The 25,967-nt window shown below is 51.9% G+C and overlaps 1 protein-coding gene across 3 annotated transcripts in view; it reads left to right on the top strand.

Moving 5' to 3' along the window:
• Window positions 1-25,510, top strand: part of LOC101056957 (uncharacterized) — a 156,705-nt gene extending 131,195 nt beyond the window's left edge. For 2 of the 3 annotated variants that reach the window (XM_016929426.3, XM_054668208.1), the window contains 14 exons: window positions 875-1,039; window positions 3,991-4,159; window positions 5,050-5,234; window positions 5,449-5,541; window positions 5,690-5,885; window positions 7,088-7,272; window positions 7,349-7,446; window positions 10,237-10,421; window positions 12,110-12,315; window positions 12,461-12,638; window positions 13,200-13,309; window positions 13,517-13,633; window positions 13,736-13,877; window positions 24,791-25,510. In XM_016929426.3, coding sequence (XP_016784915.3) covers window positions 875-1,039; window positions 3,991-4,159; window positions 5,050-5,234; window positions 5,449-5,541; window positions 5,690-5,885; window positions 7,088-7,272; window positions 7,349-7,446; window positions 10,237-10,421; window positions 12,110-12,315; window positions 12,461-12,638; window positions 13,200-13,309; window positions 13,517-13,633; window positions 13,736-13,877; window positions 24,791-24,795 — 2,034 coding nt within the window. In that variant the 3' untranslated portion in view covers window positions 24,796-25,510. The remainder of the gene's footprint in view (window positions 1-874; window positions 1,040-3,990; window positions 4,160-5,049; window positions 5,235-5,448; window positions 5,542-5,689; window positions 5,886-7,087; window positions 7,273-7,348; window positions 7,447-10,236; window positions 10,422-12,109; window positions 12,316-12,460; window positions 12,639-13,199; window positions 13,310-13,516; window positions 13,634-13,735; window positions 13,878-24,790) is intronic. The other variant, XM_063797670.1, reaches the window with a different exon arrangement.
• The last annotated feature ends 457 nt before the right edge of the window (window positions 25,511-25,967 follow it).

Here is a 25,967-nt window from a genome sequence, read left to right as displayed (position 1 = left end):
TGTAATCCCACTACTTTGGGAGGCCGAGGCACGTGGATCACGAGGTCAGGAGATCGAGACCATCCTGGCTAACATGGTGAAACCTCGTCTCTACTAAAAATAGAAAAAATGAGCTGGGCATGGTGGCACGTGCCTGTAGTCCTAGCTACTCAGGAGGCTGAGGTAGGAGAATCGCTTGAACCTGGGAGGTGGAGGTTGCAGTGAGCTGAGATCGTGCCATTGTACTCCAGCCTGGCGACAGAGCACAACTCTGTCTCAAAATAAAAAGCATTTACAAGAGTGGGCAGTGAGCCAGATTCGGCCCCAAACCATAGTTTCCCACCCCTTATCTTTTCCTCTGTTCATTCAGAAAACATTTGTGTGTTTCACCTATGCCAGGCTGTGTTCTAGGTGCAGGGACTGGATGTGAAAGAGACAGCCTAGGTGCCGGCCTCCTGGGTGGCGCATTCCAGTGGGGCCAGGACGATACAACAAACTAGAGATGCATGGTCTATGGTCAGCGTGTGGTAAACGTTGTGCAGGAATGAAGCAGAGAGGGGCCAGGGTGTTGCAAAAAGGGGCCTCACTGGTGAGTGTGAGCCCTGCAGAGGGAAGGGGCCTAAGGCACGACTCTGCCTTGAGGAACACGGGGCAGCACTTACGGAGGGAGCAAGAGAAGTCAGGCTGGGACAATAAAGCAGGCCACAGGCCATGCCAGAGCCCAGCTTCTTAGGGGACGGCATCTGATTTGCGTTTCTTAGAGGTCAGCTGTGAGCTGGGACAGGTGTGGAGGCTGGGAGGCGGCAGCTGCTGCTGCATTCTCGGCGTAGGGGACTGGGGAGAGAGGAAGCTGCCACCCCTGTGCCTGCCTGACACCTAGACTCTCTCGTCCCAGGCCCTCTTGGTCGTCGGGGAGCACACCCTGGGCCAGGGTGGACTCCTGCTGCGTTGCCGCTGCCACCTGGGCCTTGCACCAGACCCAGACCACGGCCTGCATCTCAGCCTGACCCTCCAAAACCACAGCAGGCCTCGTTCAGCTGACTTCTCCGGGGCGCTGGAGGTCAGTGGCTAGGATGGGGCTGACAGTCCCTGGGAAAGATACCCTGGCATCCCTGCGGTTCCTCCCTGGCCAGCAGGCCCCCAACTGCCTGGGCGGCCCCGCTATCTAGTGGCTATCTGAGGAACTGCAAACCAGCATTCTGGATGGGGCCAGAGCTTCATTTTGGGTCGGGGGAACGCCTGCTGAACCCCAGGCCTGGCCCTGGCGCCAAGACAAAGCAGCTCCTCCGCAGTCCCAACACCCGGCCCTTCCTATAATGGAGAGGCAGTGGCTGGGCTGCCCAAGTTTGAATCCCAGCCTAGCTGCCTCCTGGTACCTGAGTTTCCTCCCCTGTAAAACGGGTATAATTGTACTGGCCCTATCTCCCATGGGGTTAATATTGCAAGGATTAAATATAGTCATAGGCATAGATCCCTTAGAGCAGTGCCTGAGAGAAAACAGCCACTACGTAAGTATTTGCTATTAGTCATTATTGGCACCATCTCCTCCCCCTCCTTCCTCCCAGCAGCCCTGGGAAGTAGGAAGGGCCAGAGTTGGCCTCCAATACCTACTCTGCCCTGACCTGGCCAGGTAATCCCAGGAAGGAACCTCTCTGAGCATGTGTTTCCTCATCTGTAGGAGGGGATCAGATATTTCACAGGGTGGTTCTTGGGAGTCTGGATACCGGTTCCCGCTGCCTGCATAGCCAAGGCACGTGACGTAGCAGGTGCTCTCTCGGCGTTTCCATCCCCCTCCTCTGTCTCCCTGGCCAGGTGAACTTGACCTTGTGACTTCCGTTTGCTGAGCCTCAGTCTTCCCCTCTGTCAAATGGGAACAAATACCATCTCCCTTGCAGAATCGTTAGGAGGAAACACATTTGCACAACATCTGCATGTAGCAGGTGCTTGTGAGAGGGGAGTTCCCTCCCTTCCCGGCATCCGAGCTGAATGAGCATGGCATTTCTGGGTTGAGAGTTCAGCAGCCGTGGCCATTTCAAAGGAGTTTCTCCTTCCAAGGTTCTTGTTCTCTGGGACTGACTGTCACTTCCCTGTTTCCAGCCAGGCCCCTGCCTGCCCCCGGCTCTGTAAGCCCCGTGCCTGATGGAACTGGAGCCCTGGGAGTGAACCCATGGCGGATGCTCGGCAAGAGGCTGGTCCTCTTGCTTCCCTGTCCCCGATTTATTTGGGACAGCTGTTCTCACTTCGTCCATTCTGGGGTCTGTGGAGTGGTCAGAAGGCTTTCACAGCCTTGTTTCTTCCTCACCCCAACCCAGTGGCCCCAGGACAGATGAGGGACAGATTCAGGGAGGTCAGGCACTCACCCAGGCTACACAGAGGCAGGCATGGCCCTTGCTCTTCAGTGACACCCAGCGGGGCTGAGCTCAGATGCTGGGAGCCATCCAGGGCCAACTCCGTGTGGTCTGCAGACCGTCCCCTGCCCCCACCTGCCTGGCAAGATCACACTGTGCTTGGTTAAATTCCACAGGAGTCCTGGGCTGTAGCCCTATTACCAACTTGGATCTCCTCAGAGATCGACATGCTTCTGCATGTTTAGCAAGCACCCTGCATTCGATTCCTAGGACTACTGTATTAAATTGCCACCAACTGGAAGGCTTAATGCAACGGACAGGTATGGTGTCACAGTTCTAGAGGCCAGAAGTCCAAAAGCAAGTTGTCAGCAGGGCCACACTCCCTCTCAGAGTCCTAGGGAAGATCCTTCTGTAGCACCTGCAGCTTCTGGTGGTTGCCAGGACCCACGGCTGTGGTGGCATCACGCCAGTCTCTGCCTCTGTCCCACGTGGTGGCCTTCTGCCTTCTGGGTGGCATCTTCACATGGTCTTCTCACAGGGACAGCATTCATTGGGTGTGTGGCCTACCTTCATCCACTATGGCCTCAACTTGATTACTTTTGCAAAAAACCTATTTCCGAATAACACCACATTCACAGGTATAGAAGATTAGGGCTTCAACCTATCCGAGGAACAAAATTCAACCCTTAACAGACATACGTGCACGCGCACACACACTCTTAAGTCCTGTTAAGTTTTGTGAACCATTGTTCTGTATCATTTTACAGATCTTGGAGCTGAGGCCCAGAGAGGGTGACACCCTTACTGAAGGGTGCACAGCTTGTTAGCTGCAGTGTCTGGACTACAATACAGGGTAGCTGAGGCTCCCTCCCCTGCAGGGCCTCCTCCGGGCTTGTGTTCTCTTGGGGGCCTCTGAGCCTCTTTCCCACCCCATTCTAGGCTCGCCTGTCCTGGTCCCTGCCGTGCCCCCAAGGCTGGGCACCTGCAGGGATTTAGGTAAGCTGCCCAGTGCCCGGGGTGTTATGCCAGGTGTGCCCATGTCTCCTTGCTTAGACCTTTGCAGTGGTTGCCATGCAAACTCGGAAAGCCTGGGCTGTAGCAGAAACACCAGGGCACTGGGAATGTTAGAAATGCCAGGGCCCGGGGCCCCCAAAACCAATTAAATCAGAGTGTCTGGGTGGGGCCTGGGCAGCAGCCATCTCTAAGCCACCCTGTGGGCGGCTGCTGCTGGGTTGGGCTCCTAGATGGGTATTTTTAAAAATTAAAAAAAGTGTTTGTCATGAGACTGGCTAAGTTTTGTATTTTTGGTAGAGACAGGGTTTTTGCCATGTGGCCCAGGCTAGTCTGAAACTCCTGGGCTCAAGCGATCCACCCGTCTTGGCCTCCTGAAGTGCTGGGATTACAGGAGTGAGCCCTTGATCCTGGCCCGGAGTATTTTCATAAGTGCTTTCTGTAATGGGGCACTGGCAGCCTTAGATAGGAATATGGCGTGGGGAACTTGGTGCCCTGGAGATCGGGCGTGGGCATTGTGCCTTCCCTTGGTTCCCTACAGGTCCAACAGCAGCCTCCCCAGCCAGCCTCTTCCTGAGCCTGGGGCGGGCAGGGGAGAGACCAGGGACAGGTGGGCCAGGCTCCACTCAGGCCTCTGCCTTCCCCCTCCCAGCTTCGTGGCTCCAAGGCTCAGCGGGTTGGCCTACTGGGCCGTGTCTCCACCTCGACTTCTCAAAGCCTGGTCCGGTTGGAGGGAAGTGTGGACAACAGAGAGGAGAAAGTGAGGCTGTCTGTGTTCCGGGCCCCAAGCTGTCTCCAGGCCTCTGTGGCCCATGAGGAGGGTGAGTGGCAGCTGGGTCCCAGCTCAGCTAGCTGGGCCACGGCCCCTGTTGGCTCAAGAAAGGACGGGGGTCTGGGCATTAAGATTTCAGAAGTCGGGGCTGGGTGCAGGGGCTCATACCTGTAATCCTAGCACTTTGGGAGGCCGAGATGGGTGAATTGCTTGAGCTCAGGAGTTCAGGACCAGCCTGGGCAACATAGTGAGACCCCGTCTCTACTTAAAAAAAAAAGCAGGGGGGGTGCCCAGGCGCGGTGGCTCACGCCTGTAATCCCAGCACTTTGGTAGGCCGAGGTGGGTGGATCACAAGGTCAGGAGATCGAGACCATCCTGGCTAACACGGTGAAACCCCATCTCTACTAAAAATACAAAAAATTAGCCGGGCGCAGTAGCGGGCGCCTGTAGTCCCAGCTACTCAGGAGGCTGAGGCAGGAGAATGATGTGAACCCGGGAAGCGGAGCTTGCAGTGAGCCGAGATCGTGTCACCGCACTCCAGCCTAGGCGACAGAGCGAGACTCTGTCTCAAAAAGTAAAACAAAAACAAAAACGAAAAAACCTGGTAGGGTGGGGGGTGATGTGTTCCTATGGTCCCAGCTGTTGGGAGTGAGCTGTGATCCTGCCACTGTACTCCTGCCTTGGTGTCTCAAAAAAAAACCTCAGGAAACCCCATGAAGACTTATGGCATCCCTAACTGACTGCCGTGTCGGGGGAGGGGACAGAAGAGGGGGCTTCAGGTGGCTCAGGAGGTTGCTCTAGGTGGTGCAGCTCAAGGTTCTCAAATCCTAGGGCCTTGAGGCTTGGCCTGGGGCAGTGGGGAGCTACAGAAAGCCGTGGAGGGGGAGTGGGCAGCCAGAGACATGGTGGGGGCACCAGCAGGTCCCTTTCTGGCTCCAGGGGGCAGAGAGGAGAGTGTGGTGCTGCGGGCATGTGCCCACGGGCGGACAGCCGAGGCGGAGGTCCTGTTCCGGGATGGCAGGCAGCCCTCCCAGCCGCTGGGACGCCTGACCCTGCAGGCTGCCAACCAGAGTCTCCTGCTGGCCGCGCGCGGCTGCCAGGGGGACCTGCTGGGCCATGTGGAGGTGAGAGGGCCTGGGCTGGGACACAGGGAAGGGGTTACCGTTCTCTCACTGGGCAGAGGCCCCCGTGCCAGGAGCCCCGAGCCCTTGGGGTCCAGCTGTGCCCAGAAACCAGGGCAGACAACCCCATGGTGAGGCCCACACCTGCCGCTGGCACCGAGAACCTTGTGTCTACTTCATTCCTGCGAGGCCCCAGCCTCTTCCTCTGTCCTCATAGTCCAGGATTGCAGCAGTTGGCTCCCAGGTGCAAGCCCGGCTGGAAGAGAAGGTTCAAGGCTTGGGTGCCTCTGTGAGAAGGTTCCAGCAATTGGTGAGTATCACAGCAGGGGAGGGTGGGGGCTCAGGGTGGAGAGGTCCCCCTCTGGCCTGGCTTGTAGCCCCCACTCACCAGGCAGGAGGGTCTGGAGCTCTCTCTGCCCTGGACCTCACCCTGATTCTGCCTCGGTTTCCCTGTCCAGGTGCAGCCGGCAGGCACCCTGGATGGCGTGGCAGGCCTCCTTCTGCAGCTGTCCCAGGCGGGGCGGGAGGCCATGCAGGCGAGTGGTTGGGCAGTAGCCACTTTGTGGGCCCGGAGCCAGGCACTGACCCAGCACCTGCCTCTTTACCTGGAGTGGCTGCAGGTGGGGCTGGAGCAGCTGCGGGAGGAGCTGGAATGTAAGTGCGGGAGGGGGAGGGCTCAATCCTGTGCGGAAATCAATGCCCCCCCTCTCCACCCGGGCCCTAAGCGCTCACATTGGCCTGTGGCACTGTTTCAATCAGAAATGTGGCCTCGCTTCCCATGGGCCTGCAGCCCAGCTGTGTTTTAGCCCCCTGCCTTATTTCTTATAGATCTACAGCCTTCGTTTTTTCTGGGTCTGCTGTGTCATTTCTTACAGAGTCTCCAAGTTCATCTCCCTTATGCCTGCTGCCTAGGTTTTTTCAGTCTCCCGCCTGCTTTCTTTTGAGTATACAGCCTTGTTTCTGTGAAGCTCACTGCCACAGCATCTCTTTCTGGTTCCACGATGAGCTCAATGTGGCCACATGGTCGTTAAAGGCTCACACCTGCTGCCCCAACTGGCCTCCTTGCAGGACTGGGAACCTCTGGCCTCTCCGCCATCCAGGGCTAATGCCCAGCACAGCACAGAGCCCCCAAGGCCCTGCCCAGTGCCAGGGTGGGCATCCCTCTGGCTGGCTGTTGAATGTTACCTCCCGATCCTCCCTGCCGTGCCAGTGTTCCTGTGACCACCCCCAGGGCAGTGAATCTGGAGGAATGTGCCAGGACTCCTCCCAGCGCTATTCACGGCTGTGATTTATTACAGTGAGGGGATGCAGGAATGTCAGCACAGGGAAGGGGGCTGGGGCGGAGTCTAGGGAGAACCAGGGCCAGTGCCCAGGGTACTCTCCCAGTCCCAGCGTTTTCACACAGGATGCATTTAGCTGTCCCAGCTGTCACCAGAGCAGCTCCTGGGAGACTCAGCACCCAGGGTTTTTACTGGGGGCTGCCACACTGGCAGGTGCTGCTTGGCACGGACCACACTGTCAGACTCCTAGGAGGCAAGCAGGAGTCCGGCATAAACCACGTTTGTACAAACAGTTCAGATGCAGGGAGCCTCATATCAATTCTAGGACTGGTGGGAACCCTCCCCAAATCCAAGTTCCCAGACAACCTTATAAGCAGGCCTTGCAGAGACGGCTCAGGCCTGCTGTGACAACTCCCCTGTAATCTCCAGTGCCACTGCTCTGTTCCAGTTCCCCCAGTTCCCCACATCTTAATCCCAGGAACAGGCCCTATCTCCTCGAGGCCTGGCGTGTCTGGGCAGGGCTGGTTCTCTGACCTGCCCTGAGGTCTCATGGTGGGTGGTGGCTGCCTGTTGCAGGGCCCCTGGCCACACTGAAGGATGCCTACCTGGAGGTGACACTGCGGCCCCTGGAGGAGGTGTGGCGGGAGCGAGCAGAGGAGGCCATGCGGCGGCTGCAGGCCTGGGTGCCCGGGATGCCAGGCAATGGGGGTCCAAGGCCCATCAGGGCGGCCCTGGGGGCCATGAAAGGAGCCCTGGAGCTGGTGAGTGAGCAAGGATGGGGCGTAGTTGGCAGGTGAGGATGACTGAGCCAGCTCTCACTGTCCCCTCCCTCTCCAGGCCGCCCACCAGATGCTGTCTTGGGCTGAGGCCACGTTCTCACGGGCACTGAAGAGGCTCTGCAAACCACTGCTGGACCTGTACAGCCTGTCGGCCAGGTAACTCGGGGTTTGGGAGTAGCGCATCCTGCGTGCCTGCCAGCCACATACCAGGTGCAGTGCTGAATGCTTTGACACCTTCCGACACACTGACTCCTGTGACCGCCCTGCCCAGGGGCTTCTCTCCTCGTTTTACAGATGAGGAAGCTGGGCTTTCTTCCTCATTCCATAGATACCTCGTGAGCACTGGCCGAGGGTAGGCAGGATTTCAGGAGCTGCAGAGAGCGCAGTGGCTGAGACTGACCCTGCCTTCAGGAAGCTCACTTTTACTCAGACACGAAGCACAAGGAAGTCATCTACACCGGGGCTGGCACAGCTCCCTACAGAGGGCCTGAGAGTCGCATCTTAAGCAGGCCATTCGGCTCTGTCACATTTCCTTGCTTTTGTTTTGTAATCTTTTTTTTTTTTTTTTTGAGATGGAGTTTTGCTCTTGTTGCCCAGGCTAGAGTACAGTGGTGCAATCTTGGCTCACTGCAACCTCCACTTCCTGAGTTCAAGTCATTCTCCTGCCTCAGCCTCCCTAGTAGCTGGGACTACAGGTGCGGGTGCCATCCCACCCAGCTAATTTTTTGTATTTTTAGTAGAGACAAGGTTTTGCCATGTTGGCCAGGCTGGTCTCAAACTCCTGACCTTAGGTGATCCACCTGCCTTGGACTCCCAAAGTGTTGGGATTAGAGGCATCAGCCACCGCACCTGGCCTGTTTTGTAATAATCTCTTTAACACACAAAAACCCTTCTTACTTGCAGGCCGTGCAGAAGCTGGCCACAGGCTGGGGCCCACTGGTCACCATTTACCACCCCTGAGCTATACGTTAGGTAGCAAATGCTAGAGAAGGAACATCGGTGAGATTGGGGGGTGGATCCTATGAAACGGTGTGGCCATGACTGGCTTTGAGGAGAAGGTAGAGTTTGAGCAAGAGCCACGGGGCCAGCGTGGGAAGAGCGCTCCAGGTGGGGGTCACCACTGCACAAAGGCCTGGGAGAGGGATGTGCCTGGCCTGTTTGTTTTTGAGATGGAGTCTTGTTCTTTGTTGCCCAGGCTGGAGTACAATGGTGTGATCTCAGCTCACTGCAACCTCTGCCTCCCAAGTTCAAGCGATTCTCCTGCCTTAGCCTCTCAAGTAGCTGGGATTACAAGCATTTGCCACCAAGCCCAGCAAATTTTTGTATTTTTAGTAGAGACGGGGTTTCACCATATTAGCCAGGCTGGTCTCAGACTCCTGAGCTCAAGCAACTTGGCCTCTCAAAGTGCTGGGATTATAGGCATGAGCCACCAAGCCAAGCCCTGTCTATTTGAATATCAAGCCAGCAGGGCTGGAGCAGAATGCCTGCAAGGGAGAGTGGATGTGACTGGGAGTTCCTAAGACTGGGGAGGCGGGTAGGTGGGGCTCGGGTGGTCTCTGGCTTCTGCTCTGACCTAGGAAGGACGTGATCGCCCTTTCACTTTAAAAGACCCTTTGGCCCCTGTGTTGAGAACACGGGGGTGGTGGATAGAAGGGGGGAGCCCAGTTTAGAGCAGAGACCTGGGGACCCAGTATCCTTCCCCTCACAGGCACGAGGCCCACCAGGAACCGGGCTCCAAGCAGGGAGGCAGCTCCTCCTTCCATGCTGGTGGCCTCGCAGAGCATCTGGAATCCGGCTCTGCCTCAGTGCTCTGTGCGTCAGTTTCCCCAGCCATAAAATAGGGACTAAACCCACATCATGGGGACAAGACTCCCTGTGATACAAGTTCCTGCTCCTGCCTTCCTGCGGTCAGAATGGAGGCTGATGAAGGGAAGAGCTCCCAGGGCGGGGTTTGGCTTGGCTGAAGAATGACCTGCCTGGTTACTCACCTACCTGGTGAGTGGGATCCTGTCACTGTTAGGTGGGGGTGCCAAAACGTGGATTCAGGTGGCAGAGAGGGAGTTGAGGCTGCTTCCTGCCTCCAGCTGCAGGGCCTCTGGGTTCCTAGAAGTAAGCAAGTAAGGCCACCTGCCCCTGCTCCCTCTCTACTGGCCCATCAACAACAGGGTATGAGATGTTTGTCTTCCCACTACACCCCCATGTGAGCTGACATCCCCCTGATCATTGAAATCTCACAGGCTTGACCCCTACTCTAGATTCTGAGAAAGTTCCAGTCTTCCCCTAAACTGTAGAAATTTTCTAGACCTGTTGGCCAGGCACAGTGGCTCACACCTGTAATCCCAGCACTTTGGGAGGCCGAGGTGGGCAGATCAGTTGAAGTCAGGAGTTTGAGACTAGCCTGGCCAATGTGGTGAAACTCCAACTCTACTAAAAATACAAAAATTAGCCGGGTGTTGCGGTGGGCGCTGGTAGTCCCAGCTACTTGGGAGGCTGAGGCAGGAGAATCAAACCCGGGAGGCAGAGGTTGCAGTGAGTTGAGATTGTGCCACTGCACTCCAGCCTGGGCGACAGAATGAGATTCTTAAAATACAAAACAAAAAAAATTTCCTAGACCTTCCAGCTCCTGTCCTCGGCATCCCCACACATAAGCCCACGCTGCCCAAGACCCGGGGAGCAGAGTAGGCATGACATCGGACATCTGTGTTCTCAAAGTGGGGCAGCTTGTTTCTGTCCCCAGCCATCATCCACCACCTCCGTTGTCATGCCGGCCTCTGTCCTCCTCCACCTCATGATGGGATTTCCCAAAACAAGGACAGCCCCTCCCTGAAAGGCACCCTCATGCTCTCCACTGCAGAGCTCTTCCTGCAGACCTAGAAGCTCCCCTCTGCAGCCAAGGGAAGCAAGGCTCGGGCAGGCACAGTGACTTGTCCTCTGCATTCCCTCCAGGAACCGCTCAGTGGTGGTGACGCTGCCACTGTTGCCTGCGGGGGACGAGCCCCTGGACGTGGCCCAGGTGACCAGCTACCTCGTGGAGGAGAAGCTGCTGCGGCCGCTCCGAGAGCTGTCTGGGGCCAACGTGCTGGCTGAGTACTACTGGCTCAGACGCCGCCTGCTGGCGGGCCCCTGGGAATGTGAGTCCTGCCCCGGGCTGTGCCGCCCTCCTCCCTGGGAGCCCCCTGCCCCCTGGGCACAGGGAAGCCTCCATAGGCTAGTAGCATCACAGTGCCAGGCCCAGAGCTTACTGGACTTCCCAAGGTCCTATGAGACTAGGGCTGAGGCTACACATCCTGCTTTTGTCCAGAATATAAGTCCTGGCCCTGCAGAGGGGTGAGGAGGGCGGTTTAGGGCTTCAGGCCAGCTCCCTCCCTGCGGGCACTGCTGGAGAAGACGGCAGCCCTCCAGTTCCAGCTGGAAGAGAACTGACCGACTTCAGACTCGCCGGTCAGAGGCGACCTGTAGCCAAGGGCTGGGGAGCTCGCGTGTGGCTCAGGCTTGCTGTGTGGCCAGGCAACTCAAGTCTAACCTCTGTGGGACTTGGTTTCCTCCACCATGAAATGCTGTGTGGCCAGGTGAGTCTAACCTGTGGGACTCTATTTGCTCCACCTTGAAATGCAGGTAACAACGTGGCTCGCTCATATGGGTAATGGCCATGTACTGTTCTTGATGCAGGGGGAGCCCCTCATGTCTGTGGGGGAACCCGGTACCCAGGCTTGGCAAGGAGTGCTTTATGTGTGTGGGACTCACACCCAGGCCCAGGGCTCCCTAGAAGCGTGGGCGCAGTCATGTCTAAGCAGCACGTTGGTGTTGTAGAAAACAGCCTGGTCTTCAAGTTCCATGTGTGTGATCGTGGGCTTCTCTGTGCCTCTCAGTTCTGACAGCTGCCCACGGGGCTGGTAGTGCCTCCCTCAGGATGCTGGGACTGGCCGACAGGTGCCTGGCTGTGCACCATAGATGGTGCTTCCTGGCCACGGGCAAGGGCACCCCCCCCACCCCCCCGCAAGCCACAGCTCAGGGGCCGCACTGGCTAGACTGGTCAGACCTCCTTCTCAGGCCATCTGTTCCCTACCCTGAAGAGGGTAGGTCTGCAGGACATCAGTCTTGTGTTTGAGGGACCCGTTGGCTATCCACTTACATAGTGAATGTTTCCCCCCATCCCCGCCAGCAGCTTCATTGAGATTAAATGGATGACTTGTATGATGTGTGACATTTTTTTTTGAGACTAGGTCTCACTCTGTTGTCCTGACTGGAGTGCAGTGGCGTGATCTCGGCTCACCGTAGCCTTGAACTTCTGGGCTCAAGTGATCCTCCTGCCTCAGTCCCCCAAAGTGCTGGGATGGCTTAGCGCCGCCGTGCCTGGCCGATGTGTGAATTTTAAGTGTACGATTCAGTGGCTTCTAGTTTATTCAGAGTTGTGCCTGCATCACCACAGTCGATTTTAAAACGTTTTCATCACCCCAAACTGAAACCCTGCAGCCACCAATCTGCCTTCTGTCCATGGCTGTGCCTGCTCTGGACAGTTTATATAAACAGAAGCACAGAACATGTGGCATTTGAGCCAGGCTTTTTTACTTACCACAGTATTTTTCTAGCAGGTCTCAGGACTCCTTTCCTTGTTAGGGCTGATCTTCAGCTCATGTCGTCTTAAAGCCGGTGGGGGATCCCTGGGCCTCTGGCTGCTGCGCCAGGGGAGGGGGAATCCAGGCCTCAGGGCAGGCTAAGCCAAAGCTCTAGGCATCGGGGCACCCAGCAGGCATTGGGCTCCTACTGCAGTGGGTGGAGCTGGCCCCACTCACCCTGCCTTTGGGCTGCTTCTCCCCAGACCATGCCCTGGTGGCCGGGGCCCAGCACGTGGTGACCTTCGACGGCCGGGTATGGGACCTCAGCGCCCAGTGTGGCAGCATCCTCCTGGCCCAGGACTTTGCTCACAACACATTCTCGCTGATGCTGAGTCGGACAGGCTCGGGGCTCACAGCCCTGTTCGTGGAACTTAACCGCAAGACCCTCATCCTCTACCCCAGTCTGCAGGTGAGCAGGAGAGGCATGGCAGCCTGCAGGACTGAGCCTCCCCTGGAGACCTGTGCCCATGGCAGGTTGCCTGGGGGGATGGCACTTTCAAGCTTGTCACCTGGCTGTGGGTCAGACCTCCTGCCCAGCCCCCTCTGGCCCACAGGCCTACAGGCTGTACGACTCCTCCCTGCCGGGGGACAGCTGTCCGGATCTCAAGCTGCATCCTGCCACGACAACGAAGGACGTCTCCAGGATTGAGTTGGCCAGCGAGGACGGGGTCTCTGTCTCCTGTGACGTGCCCACCGGCCTCTGCAGCCTGACTCTGGGCCTCTGGCAGCACGGTGGGTCTGGGCCCCAGGAGGGTTGGCCCCACCTACAGAGGACTCTTTGGGATGCACCCCTTTAAGCCTCCAGGGCGGCAGGGGGCTACCGTGCATGCAGAGCCTCTGCCGGCCTCGTCTCTAGCATGGCAGCGCGTGTGCCCTCAACTCCTCATCTAGCCTCATGCCATTGACCCCATGTCCAGATGACCGCACAGAGGCCCAGGGCTTTCTGTCCCATCCCTGGGACACGCGGCTCCAGTGTGGAGTTGGCCCTTCTGTGGTCCCTCTGCCAAGGAACACAAAGGGCGGGCCTGGATTCCAGCCACTTGAGCTGAGGACATGGGGAGGGGACGTGGGATACACATGCTGTCCTGAGCCCCTGTGCTTTCTCTTCCTCCTCTGATGAGGGTTTACAGCCAGGGCCTGGGCTCCAGGAGTCCGGGGTGGAGGTGGTGGGACTCTACTGCTCCTCTGTGTGCCTCAGGCTCATCTCACACACAGGTCCTGAGGCAGCAGGGCTGGGGCTGGGGGAGGATCACAGGCTCTTACGGCCGGCCTCAGCTTCTCTCTTCCCCACAGGCATATCCGCTGGCCTTCTGGGCACCAACGACAATGAAGCAGGCAATGAGCTGATGTTGCCGGATGGCTCTATGGCCCACAGCCTGGAGGAGCTCAGCCTGGCCTGGCAGGTGAGCGGGTACACCTGCCTGTCCTCCTTCCAGCTGAGGTTCTTGAGGGCTGCTCACTGCAGAGTCCCGGGAGAGGCAGGCGGGCTGATGGCTCTGCAGAGGACTTCATAGGCCCAGGGTTTGGGGGAAGTCTCCTGCTGAGGCCAATGGATGTGGGGGAGTCACATGGTCCAGCAGGAGGCCTGAGTCTTGCGTCCATCCTGCCAGGTGGGTGGTGACTGCAGGGCCACCGAGAAGCCTCAGCAGGCCTGCCCAGGACAGCTCCCCACCTGCCGGGCCTTCTTCGAGGACCCCCACTCCAGCTTGAGGAACTGCTTCCGGGTGGTGAGTGTGAGCCTGGCCCAGGGGGTGCAGAAGGCCCTTTCTCTGATCAAGCCTAGGCCCCTCCTCAGGGTGTGGACAGTGACTCGGTGTCCCTGATTTCAGGTAGACCCTACACCATTCCTCAGCCTGTGTGTGCAGGACCCCTGTGGCACCCAGGAGCTCCAGCCTGCCTGCAACCTGGTGGCCGCCTACATCCACCTGTGTGCCCGGGGCTTCGTACCCCTGGCCCCTCCTCCACAGTGTGGTAAGCTGCCCCAGCCATCTAGCACTCTGCCCCCTGTCTGGCATCTGCCTTCCAGCCCAGAGGGAAAACCAGTCCCTTTCTCTCACCAGGGAGGACAAATAATTGTCATTCAAGGAGCTAAGAGTCACAACATTTATTAAGACTGCCTGTTTGGATGTGTGTCCCCTTGAGGCGGGTACATGCCTCATGATGACCTAGTGCCCTCCGTTTGGTGAAGAGTGAGTTCTTGCTCTATTAGTTCCCATGAGAGCAGGTTGTTTAAAAAGAAGCTGGCAAGGCTGGGCACCGTGGCTCACGCCTGTAATCCCAGCACTTTGGGAGGTTGAGGTGGGTGCATCACGAGGTCAGGAGATCGAGACCATCCTGGCTAACACGGTGAAACCCCGTCTCTACTAAAAATACAAACAAATTAGCCGGGCATGGTTGCGGGCACCTGTAGTCCCAGCTACTCAGGAGGCTGAGGCAGGAGAATGGCGTGAACCCAGGAGGCAGAGCTTGCAGTGAGCTGAGACTGCACCACTGCACTCTAGCCTGGGCGACAGAGTGAGACTCTGTCTCAAAAAAAAAGACCCTGGCACCTCCTTCCTCCTGCCATGGTTGTAAGCTTCCTGAGGCCTCCCAGAAGCCAAGCAAATGCTGGAGCCATGCTTTTACAGCCTGTAGAACTGTGAGCCAATTATCTCTATCATTTATGAACTACCCAGCCTCAGGTGCTCCTTTATATCACTGTAAATGGATTCCCTACCCCCTACTTAGCTAAGTGTCCGCAGAGCCACATTAAGTCGCCTCTTGAAAATTTGCCATTAGGTTTTTTTCTTTTTTGGGACAGTCTCACTCTGTCACCCAGGCTGGAGTGCAGTGGCACAATCTCGGCTCACTGCAACTTCCACCTCCTGGGTTCAAGCAGTTCTCCTGCCTCGGCCTCCGAAAGTGCTGAAATGACAGGCAGGAGCCACCACTCCCAGCCTCATCAGGGATTTGAATGTACACCACTGTTTAGGGAAAATACTCAGCCCTGTTTTCTCTCTGCTCTCACACCACAACAATCATCAACACAGCAGATGACTTCTGTGACCAAATGTGTGTTGTCCCCACTACCAGGGTGTCCCTCTAATTCAGTCCTAACACCAGCTACCTGGAGACAGCATCAGATCCCATGTGGTGAGAGCTCCGTCATCCAGTGCTGCGTATGATTCCCACAGCCAAAGCCCCACTAAATGGGCATAGAAGTCAGTGGCAACAACAGGAGTAGACTTCCAAGAGCTTCAGATGCCAGAATTAGTGGCTGCCATTCAGACATTTAAAACCTTAACAGCAGAAGAGAAAATTAATGAATTGGGAAATATGACAAAGGGAGGGTGAAATAAGAGGATCCAACATGTCTAAAAGAAATGCCGGGTGTGGTGGCTCATGCCTGTAATCCCAGCACTTTGGGAGGCCAAGATGGGCAGATCGCCTGAGGTCAGGAGTTTGAGACCAGCCTGGCCAACATGGCGAAACCCCCGTCTCTACCACAAATACAAAAATTAGCCTGGTGTGGTGGCATGCTCCTGTAATCCCAGCAACTATGAAGGCTGAGGCAGGAGAATCGCTTGAACCCAGGAGGTTGCAGTGAGCCGAGATTGTGCCACTGCACTCCAGCCTGAACAACAGAGCAAGACTCCGTCTCAAAAAAAAAAAAAATTCCAGAATAAAAACAGACACAGGACCCTTTAGAGTCAGCAGGCACGATCCCCAATACAATAAATCCATCCATACCAAGACCCATCAGAACAAAACTGCAGAAAAAACAAAGAAAAGGTCCTAAAAGCTACCGAAGAGGGTGGAAAGAAGGAAGAACATGTTGATATCTGATCGCCCACCAGCAACAGCAGAAGACAGTGGAGTAAGAGAAAATAAGCATGAGGTTAGCGTGTGTACCCAGCTCAACTATTATTTAAGAATGAAATAGCCCCTCAGCACTGATCTGTCTAGAGATATCTTTACCATGAATGACACTTACTCAAGGGATCCACCGACGTTCATTTACGTAGTCTATGGCTGCTTTCCTGCTACAGAGGCAGAGTATTTGCAAGAGAGATCTTATTTTTGCTGTCTGAAAGACTCTATTAAGAAGATGGAAAGATAAGCTACAGATTGGGAAAAATGTTTACAAACCACCTATCAGACCGAGGACTCATCTCTAGAATATATAAAGAACTCAAAGCTCAAAAGTAGGGCAGGTGTGGTGGCTCACACTTGTACTCCCAGCACTTTGGGAGGCTGAGGCGAGATTGCTTGAACCCAGGAGGTCAAGGCTGCAGTGAGCCATGATCACACTCCTGCCTGCATGACAGACTGAGACCCTGTCTCACAAAACAAAAACTCAAAAGTAAACAATGGGAAATAAATGCATGAAAAATGTTTGCAATGCCAGCTGCAGAGAAACAAGGTAGTGCCACACACCTGAGCTCCAGTGAGTTCCGGCACGGGTGGTGAGTTCCAAGGACTCAGCAGCGTAAAGCATTGGTTGAACATCCAAATGGCCAGGTTGTGATTTCAGCGTCCAGTTATGAGTGCACTATAAAAAGCACCGTTTTAGTACCAAAAATGTGACTGGTGAGAATATAGGACAACTGCTTGCAGAGCCAGGCTTAAGGCAGGAATCAACTTCATGGTCTACCAACCAGACCCTTGGGAGGCAGCCTTGGACTTGATGAGACAACTATGAAGTGCCAAGATGGGAGGTGCTGTGGCTCCACAGGAACCTCGGAGAATCTGTGAATCAAGCAGAAGTGCTCGTTGTTTCGACCATGTAAATACAAAGCTGTCCGCTATGTCAGCCATCAACAAAACATCTGGGAGGACAACAGAGAAGACTTACAGCCACAGTGTCACAATGGAATGGTATCTGCAGTTAAGGTCCTCTCTCCCTTAGGGTTTATTTTTTTAAATCAAGGGCTAAGTTATTCCCCTCTTGGACACCAGACAAGTATCTAAGAAAAGCAGTCACCCGTTATAATTAAGTTTTGAAGGACAAATTAAAAGGTGGTTATAAGTTACAAAATAAAGGCATATTATGAACTCTCATAGAAAATTAAGACACTTATTATTATTATTGTTTTTTTGAGACGGGGTCTCTGCTCTGTCCTTCAGGCTGGAGTGCAGTGGTGCAGCCTCCCGAGTAGCTGGGATTACAGGCATGCGCCACCACCCCTGGCGAATTTTTGTATTTTTAGTAGAGACGAGGTTTCACCATGTTGGCCAGGCTGGTCTCGAACTCCTGACTTCGTGATCTGCCCGCCTCGTGTCCGGCCAGAGAAATTAAGACATTCTCAGATAAACAAAAGCTGAGAGAGTTCATTATGCAAGAAATGCAAAAGGGAGTCCTTCAAGTCAAAAAAAAAAAAAAAAGATGCTAGGTAGAAATGTGAGGCCACATATAAAGACCTGTATTGTAATTTTGATTCATCTCTGTAATTATTTTATTGGATTTAAAAGAGGTATAATTATACATCTATGTTAAACATATAATTTGTGAAAAAAAAATAAGCATGGTGGTGGCATGCACTTGTAGTCTCAGCTACTCAGGAGGATCGCTTGAGTCCAGGGGGCTTCAGGTTACACTGAGCTATGATAATGCCACTGCACTCCAGCTTGGGTGACAGAGTGACACCCTGTCTCTAAAAATAGATATACTTTGTGATATCAACAACATAGGAGGGGGGCAGAGCTGTCAAAGAGTAGGGTATTTGCATGTGATTGAACTTACCTGTTTAAAATGGATTGCTCTAACTTCAGGATGTTTCGTGTAATCCCCATGGTAATGACAACATATCTATAGAATGTACACAAAAGGAAATGAGATCCTAAGTGTGTCACAATAAAAACATCAATTAAACACAAAGGGACGAAATGAGAGAAAAAGCAAACCATAAGCCATGCAGAAAACAATCAACAGCGTGGCACCAGAAAGTCCTTCCCCATCGGGAAGTCCCGTCAATAGTGTGCTGGAGTCCCCCCACAGCAACTGGTCACCGCAGTCCTTGGCTGTGGGCCTCATGACACAGTCACCAGGTTAGTCAGTTGCATCAGAATGATAATCTTTAAAAATACAAATGAATTCCACAATCAAAAGACTAAGAGACTTACACAGGTTGAAAGTGAAAGGATGAAATAAGATAGAGAAGGAGTAGCTATACTAATATCAGACAAAATCGACCTAAGGTCAAAAGCTGTTATAAGAGATAATGATAACAGTCAATTCACCAAAAAGATGTCACAGTTATAAATGTACATGCAACCCACCTCAGAGCCCCTAAATATATTAAGCAAACACTGTAGAATGAAAGGAGAAATAGATAGTTCTACGATAATGGTAGGAGACTTTACCTCACTTTTTTAATTTTTTTGAGATGGAATCTCACTCTGTTGCCCAGGCTGGAGTGCAGTGGCATGATAATGGCTCACTGCAACCTCCACCTCCTGGGTTCAAGTGATTCTTAGGCCTCAGAGTAGCTGGGATTACAGGCGTATGCCACCACGACCAGCTATTTTCAGTAGAGACAGGGTTTCACCATGTTGGCCAGGCTGGTCTTGAACTCCTGACCTCAGGTGATCCACTCATCTTGGCCTCCTAAAGTGCTGGGGTTACAGACCTGAGCCACTGCACCTGGCCCAATACCTCACTTTCAATAATGGATACAACACCCAGACACAAGATCAAGAAGGAAACAAAGTACTTGAACAATATTATAGACCAGTTGGACCTACCACACAGACAACTTCACCCAACAGCAGAATACACATTCTTCAAAAGTACACGTGGAATGTTCTCCAGGAAAGATTGTATGTTAGCCTTCAAAGCAAGATTTAATACATTTTAAATGACTGAAATCATACTAGAAGGAAAATATTCTTCTAGTGAAATATCCACAAATATGTGGGAACTAAACAACATACTACAAAACCAGTGGATCAAAGAAAGAAAATAAGGAAAATTACAAAGTATCTTGAGACCAAACATATGAAATCTTATGGGATGCAGCAAAAGCAGTGCTATGAGGGAAATTTGTAGCTGTACACACTTAAATTAAAAAAGAAGCTGGCTGGGTGCAGTGGCTCCACCTGTAATCCCAGCACTTTGGGAGGCCGAGGTGGGCAAATCGTCTGAGGTCAGGAGTTTGAGACCAGCTTGGCTAACATGGCAAAACCCCAGCTCTACTAAAATTATAAAATTTAGCCAGGCATGGTGGCAGGTGCCTGTAATCCCAGCTACTTGGGAGGCTGAGGCAGGAGAATCACTTGAACCCGGGAGGCGGAGGTTGCAGTAAGCTGAGATTGTGCCACTGCACTCCAGCCTGGGCGACACAGCTAGACTCCACCTCCCCCCTCCCCCCCGCAAAAAAAAAAAAAAAAAAGCAGCAGCCAGGCACAGTGACACTGTTCTATAATCCTAGCTACTTGGAAGGCTGAGGCCAGGAGACTGCTTGAGCCCAGGAGTTTGAGACTAGCTTGGGCAACGTGGCAAGTCTCTCTCTCAAAGAAAAAGGAAAAGCTCTCAAACCAACAACCTAACCTTCTACCTTAAGTTATTAGAAAAAGAACAGCCTAAACCCAAATATAGGAGAAGTAATGAAATAATAAAGGTTAGAGCAGAAATAAATGAAATAGAAGATGGAAAAAACAGACCTGTAACTACCAAGGAGATTGAATCAGTGACCAAAAACTTGGCAGGAAAGAATAGCACAAGATCAGATGCCTTCACTGGTGAATCACCAAACATTTGAAGAATCAATACCAATCCTGCTCATATTCTTCCTAAACATTGAGGAAAGAATACCTCCAAACTCATTCTGTGAGGCCAGCATTACTGATAGCAAAGGCAGACAAAGCACCAGAGGAAAATAGACCAATGTTCCTGATAAATACAGATGCAAAAGTTCTCAACAAAATACTAATAAGGAGAATTTGACAGCATCATAAAAAGGATTACACACCATGATCAAGTGAGATTTATTCCTGGAATGCAAAGATGGTTACCATATAAAAATCAGTGTAAGATATCACATTAACAGAATGAACAAAAGAAAACACATCACTATTTCAGTTAGTGAAGAAAAAGCATTTAACAAAGTTTAATATCCTTTCATGATTAAAAACATACAGACTCGAAATAGAAATGACCTCAACATAATAAAGGTCATAAGAACCACCCTCAGCTAACATCACACTCAGTGATGAAAGACGAAGTTTTCCAAGATGAGGAATTATACAATGATGCCTGCTTTCATAATGCTGGAAATCCTAGCTAGAGCTATTAAGAAAGAAAAGGCATCCAAATTGGAACGGAGGCAGTAAAATTATCTGTTAACAGATGACATGATCATCTTTGTCGAAAATCCTGAACACTGCATGAAATAAAAAACAACTGTTAGAACTAATAATTTGTCAAAGTTTCAGGATTACAAAATCAACATACAAAAGTCAGTTGCATTTCTACACGCTAACAGTCAACAATCTAAGAAGGAAATTAAGAAAACAATTCCTGCCGGGCATGGTTGTGCACGCCTATAGTCTCAGCTACTTGGGAGGCTGAGGCAGGAGGATAGCTTGAGCCTCAGAGGTCAAGGCTGTCAGTTTTGATGATGATTATGCCTGTGAATAGCCACTGTACTGCAGCCTGGGCAACACAGTGAGACACCATCTTTAAAAAAAAAAAAAAGTCCATTTACAATAGCATCAAAAAGAATAAGATAGGAATAAACTTAACCAGGAGGCAAAGACTTTGGCAGGATGTGGAGTCCCAGAGACCGGTTATACAACAAATGTAAAGGCATCTCATATTTATGGACTGTAAGAATATCATTAAGATGTCAATACTACTCAAAGTGATCTACAAGTTTAGCGTAATTGCTATCAAAATCCCAGTGGCATTTTTTCTTCAATTATAGAAAAATCCATCCTAAAGTTTATACACGATTTCAAGGGACCCCAAATGGCCAAAACAATCTTGAAAACAAAGAACAAATTTGGACGTCTTATACTTCCCAATTTCAAAATTTGTTGAAAGCTACAGTGGTCAAAAGTGTGGTACTGGCGTAAAGACATACATATAGACCAGTGGAATGAAATACAGAGTCTAGAAAGAAACTCTTACACATGTGGTCAAGTGATTTCAATAAGGATGCCAAGACTATTGAATTGGGGAAAGGACAGTCTTTCAACAAATGGTGTTGGGAAAACTAGATATCCACATGCAAAAGAATGAAGTTAACCTCTTACCTTATAACATGTTGGGGAAAAAAAAAAAAAAAAAAAGAAAACCTCAATAATGGATTAAAGACCTAACTGTAAGAGCTAAAACTATACAACTCTTAAAACACAGGAGAGCTTCCTTTGTCAATGATTTCTTAGATATGGCGCATATGACACCAAAGGCACAAGCAACAAAAGGAGAAATAGACAAACTGGATTGCATTGAAGGATACTATTAACAGAGTGAAAAGGCGTCCTACAGAATGGGAGTAAAGATGTGCAAATTATATCTGATAAGGAGTTCCCATCTAGAATACATAAAGCACTCTCACAATGTAACAACAAAAACCCAACCCGGTTCAACAATGTACAAAGGGCCCGGCGCGGTGGCTCACACCTGTGATTCCAGCACTTTGGGAGCCTGAGGCAGGTGAATCACCTGAGGTCAGGAGTTCGAGACCAGCCTCAACATGTTCTCCATGGGGTTTCTCACCCCGTCTCTACTAAAAGTACAAAATTAGCTGGGCATGGTGGTGCATGCCTGTAATCCCAGCTACTCGGGAGGCTGAGGCCAGAGAATTGCTTGAACCTGGGAGGCAGAGGTTGCGGTGAGCCAAGATTGCACCATTGCACTCCAGCCCGGGCAACAAGAGCGAACTCCATCTCAAAAAAAAAAAAAAAAATGTACAAAGGACTTGAATAGACATTTCTCCAAATAAGATATGCAAATGGCCAATAAGCACATAAAAAGATGCTCAACATCACTAATTATTAGGGGAACTCAAACCAAAACCACATGGAGAGGCCAGGCACAGTGGCTCACGCCTGTAATCCCAGCACTTTGGGAAGCCAAGGTGGGCGGATCACTTGAGGTCAGGAGTTCGAGACCAGCCTGGCCAACATGGTGACACCACGTCTCTACTAAAAATAAAAAATTAGCCAGGAGTGGTGGTGTATGCCTGTAGTCCCAGCTGCTCAAGAGGCTGAGGCAGGAGAATTGCTTGAACATGGGAGGCAGAGGTTGTAGTGAGCTGAGGTCCCGCCACTGCACTCCAGCCTCGGTGACAGAGCAAGACTCTGTCTCAGAAAAAAAAAAAAAAAAAGTACATGGAGGTGCCACCTCAGACCCATTAGGATGGCTGTAATCAATACAGAAAATAACAAGTGTTAGGACATTGAGTTGTTTGAACCTTTGTGTATTCTTACTGGGAGTATAAAATGGTGCTGCAGCTATGGAAGACAGTATGGCAATTCATCAAAGAGTTAATAGGCCAGGTGCGGTGGCTCACACCTGTAATCCCAGCACTTTGGGAAGCTGGGGTGGGCAAATCACTTGAGGCCAGGAGTTCAAGACCAGCCTGGCCAACATGGTGAAACCCCATCTCTACTACAGTACAAAAATTAGCCGGGTGTGGTAGTGCAGGCCTGTAATCCCAGCTACTTGGGAGGCTGAGGCATGAGGATCACCTGAACCCGGGAGGCGGAGGTTGCAGTGAGCTAAGATGGCACCACTGGATTCCAACCTGGGTGACAGAGCCAGACTCTGTCTCAAAACAAAGAGTTACCATACAATCCAGCAATTCTACTTCTGGGTATGTATCCCCTAAAATTCAAAGGGTCTCACACATTTATACACCGATGTTCATAGCAGCATTATTCACAACGGCCAGAAGACAGCAGCAACCCAAGTGTCCACTGACAGATAAATGTGGTCTCTCCATACAATCAATCATGATTCAGCCTTAAAAGCGAAGGAAATTCTGACACACGCTACCACATGGATGACCCTTGAGGACATTATACAAAGTGAAATAAGCCAGTCACAGAAACACAAGTACTGTATGAGTCCACTTATTTGAAGGACCTCGAGTAATCAGTTTCATAGAGACAGAAAGTACAGTGGTGGCTGCCGGGAGCTGGTTGAGAGCAGTAGTGGGTTATTTAATGGGGATAAAGTTTCAGTTTGGCAGGATTTACTGAGTTCCAGAGATTGGTTGCACAAAGGTATGCATATACTTACTCTGAATTGTGTACTTTAAAATGGTGATGGTAAATTTTACTTGTGTTTAACTACATTTAAAATTTTTTACACTAGAAATGTATATTGAGCATCTCTGTGCTAGGCGTGGTGATACAATGATAAACATTTTACCTATGAACACCATAGTTATAAAACCAAACACTCTTAAGGAGATAAAATTCTAAGTGTAAAAGCTAGCACAGACAGGCAATAGACACAGACCCACAGGACTCAGATAGTAGGCTTATTAGACACAGATTATAGATTTTAGCAGGGAACTAGAAATTATTAAAATTACTAATTACTAAATTTGTAGTTTAGTAATTTAGCAAATCAGCTAATTTACTAATTACTGAAAATTATATATCTGAAAAAGAACCACAATGTAGTAGAAAGAGATGGCAGAAAAGGCCACCTAAACCCCGTATTTTAAACAGTTGTCTTAGCAGATGAGAGACAGAAGGGTGCTTCCCGGCCAGGCAAGGTCACTCATGCCTGTAATGCCAGCACTTTGGGAGGCCGAGGCGGGCAGATGACCTGAGGTCAGGAGTTTGAGACCAGCATGACCAACATGGTGAAGCCCTGTCTCTACTAAAAATATAAAAATTAGCCAGGCATAGTGGCATGTACCTGTAATCCCAGCTACTTGGGAGGCTGAGGCAGGAGAATCACTTGAACCCGGGAGGTAGAGGTTGCAGTGAACTGAGATTGCACCACTGAACTCCAGCCTGGGCAACAGAGCAAGACTCCATCTCAAAAAAATATAAATAGCTGGGCACGGTGGCTCGCTCCTGTAACCCCAGCACTTTGGGAGGCCAAGGCAGGTGGATCACTTGAGGTCAAAAGTTCGAGACCAGCCTGGCCCAACCCCGTCTCTACTAAAAATATAAAAATTAGCCAGGCGTGGTGGCAGGCGCATGTAATCCCAGCTACTCAGGAGGCTGACGCAGGAGAATCGCTTGAACCCGGGAGGCAGAGGTTGCTATGAGCCACTGTACTCCAGCCTGGGTGATAGCGCGAGACTCCATCTCAAAAAAGTTAAAACCCATCTTTTAAACAGTTCTCTCAGCAGATGAGGGATAGAAGGGCACTTCCTTTGCCTGGTAGCTCTGAGTGTCCATCTGTGCCCTTGTCCATCCCACTTGATGGTGAAACAGCAGAGCAGTCCCTCTAGGGCCAGGAGCCCCTCGTCATGGCCTCCACTGCATGCTGTACTGAAGATCTCACCCACACAGTGAGCTCCCTTTAGCCCACACTTTGGGTTGGATGCATCCTGAGCTCTCAAAGCATCGTGTACTAAGGTTCCGCCCTCCCCTTGGCTAGGAACTATGTCTTGGTCTTCTCTGTGTCGAGGGTGCTGGCAGCAGAACCTGACACAGAGTGAGCACTCCACAGATGCTTGTTCAATTTCCAAGGAACTCAGCAGGCTGGGCCTAGCACCGCTGCCTGCAAAGGCCCTGCAGGTGTAGGGACTCATTGACCCATGCCCACTGCTCTTACAAAAAGGCAGGAGGGAGATGAGTGGGAGTGGATGGGGAGTTGTCCTTTTAATAATGAGGGCCAGGGGCCCTAGCATAATTTATTTCAGGAAACAGCAGGGGCCCCTCTCCTCAGGGGCCCATAGCCTGGTCTTACTTCTCTTCTCTCTCCTTTACAGTTTGAGATTTTGTCTATGCCAGCACTAGGCTGCCAGACTTCAAACTCCTTCACCTTCTACTGCAATTCCAGCTCCCTGACAATGGCAAGATTCATGGCTGGGACAGAATAACCAGCATGGAATGCCGGGAAACTCAGAACCGCACGTGCTGCAAATGCACGGAAGCAGGGCTCATTGCCACTGGGCTCAAAATACTTCCGGGGGACATGAAACTCTCCCACTGGTCTGGGTAATTCTCCCCCTTCCTCCACACTTCCACTGCAAACAGGAGACAGTGCGGCCAGCAAGTACCAGCTCTGCAGAGAAAACTCCACCTGGCCCCTGTTCATGCCCAAGATATTTATTCACTTATTCAACAGCCATTTGGGAAGCCACTGCTTCAGAACGCTGACTGCGTGGTGGGGGACACGAAGCCAGGTCCTCAGCTGCTTGGTACTGGCTTTCCCTGCCTGATCCAGGGGTCTTTTCAGGCAGGAGTTTCCTTGAAGGGAAGTGATGGCCCCAAGCCTCTTAATCAGAAGCCCAGGTAGGGAGCTTCTCTCTTTGGGGTAGACACACTGGGACTGAATGCTTTAGGGGACCCTGGGGAGGGCCTCTGTTTTGGTAGGGGCACCTGTGAACTCAGGCCCCCAGGCTACATCATTGGAAGTTTTTTACTTTCTTTTGGGAATGTAACTTTTTCCTTTGAGTTTTCAACTGAAAAATAAAGCTGGCAGAATCCAAGAACGTGTCTCTAGATTGCTGGGGTTGATCATCCACTCAAGAGAGGGGGAGGCGTGGGCAGCTATGGAATCTGCTCACCGATAGGGGGTGCCCTCGAGCCCTCTCTGCACTGAGCCTGGTAGGAGCTTGTAGGGCCCAGATTCCAGAGCAAAGGGCAAGGCATCAGCCACGGGGACTGAGGCAAGCTGAAGGCCAGACTTGACCGTCCTTGACCTCCGCCCCACCATCCCCCCCATGAATCCCTGGTGCACAGCAGGTGCTAGATGAAGTTCAGAAGAAAGAACTCCAGGGTGAATGGGAACAGGAAGGTTGGTCCTCCACACCCCCACACTGGAGGGAAGACAGAAGGGAGAGTGGCTGTGATTTGAGTGCTTTGCTGTGGTTACAGCCGAAAGACCCTGGAGACCAGGCACTGCTCCAAGTGCCTTGAAAGATGTTTGATCTGGGGGCTGGG

This window comes from Pan troglodytes, chromosome 18 (assembly GCF_028858775.2).
Source record: "Pan troglodytes isolate AG18354 chromosome 18, NHGRI_mPanTro3-v2.0_pri, whole genome shotgun sequence".
In the NCBI taxonomy this organism is placed as follows: Eukaryota; Metazoa; Chordata; class Mammalia; order Primates; family Hominidae; genus Pan; species Pan troglodytes.
The sequence above is the reverse complement of the archived record's forward strand: the minus strand, read 5'-3'. Positions and strand labels throughout refer to the sequence as shown.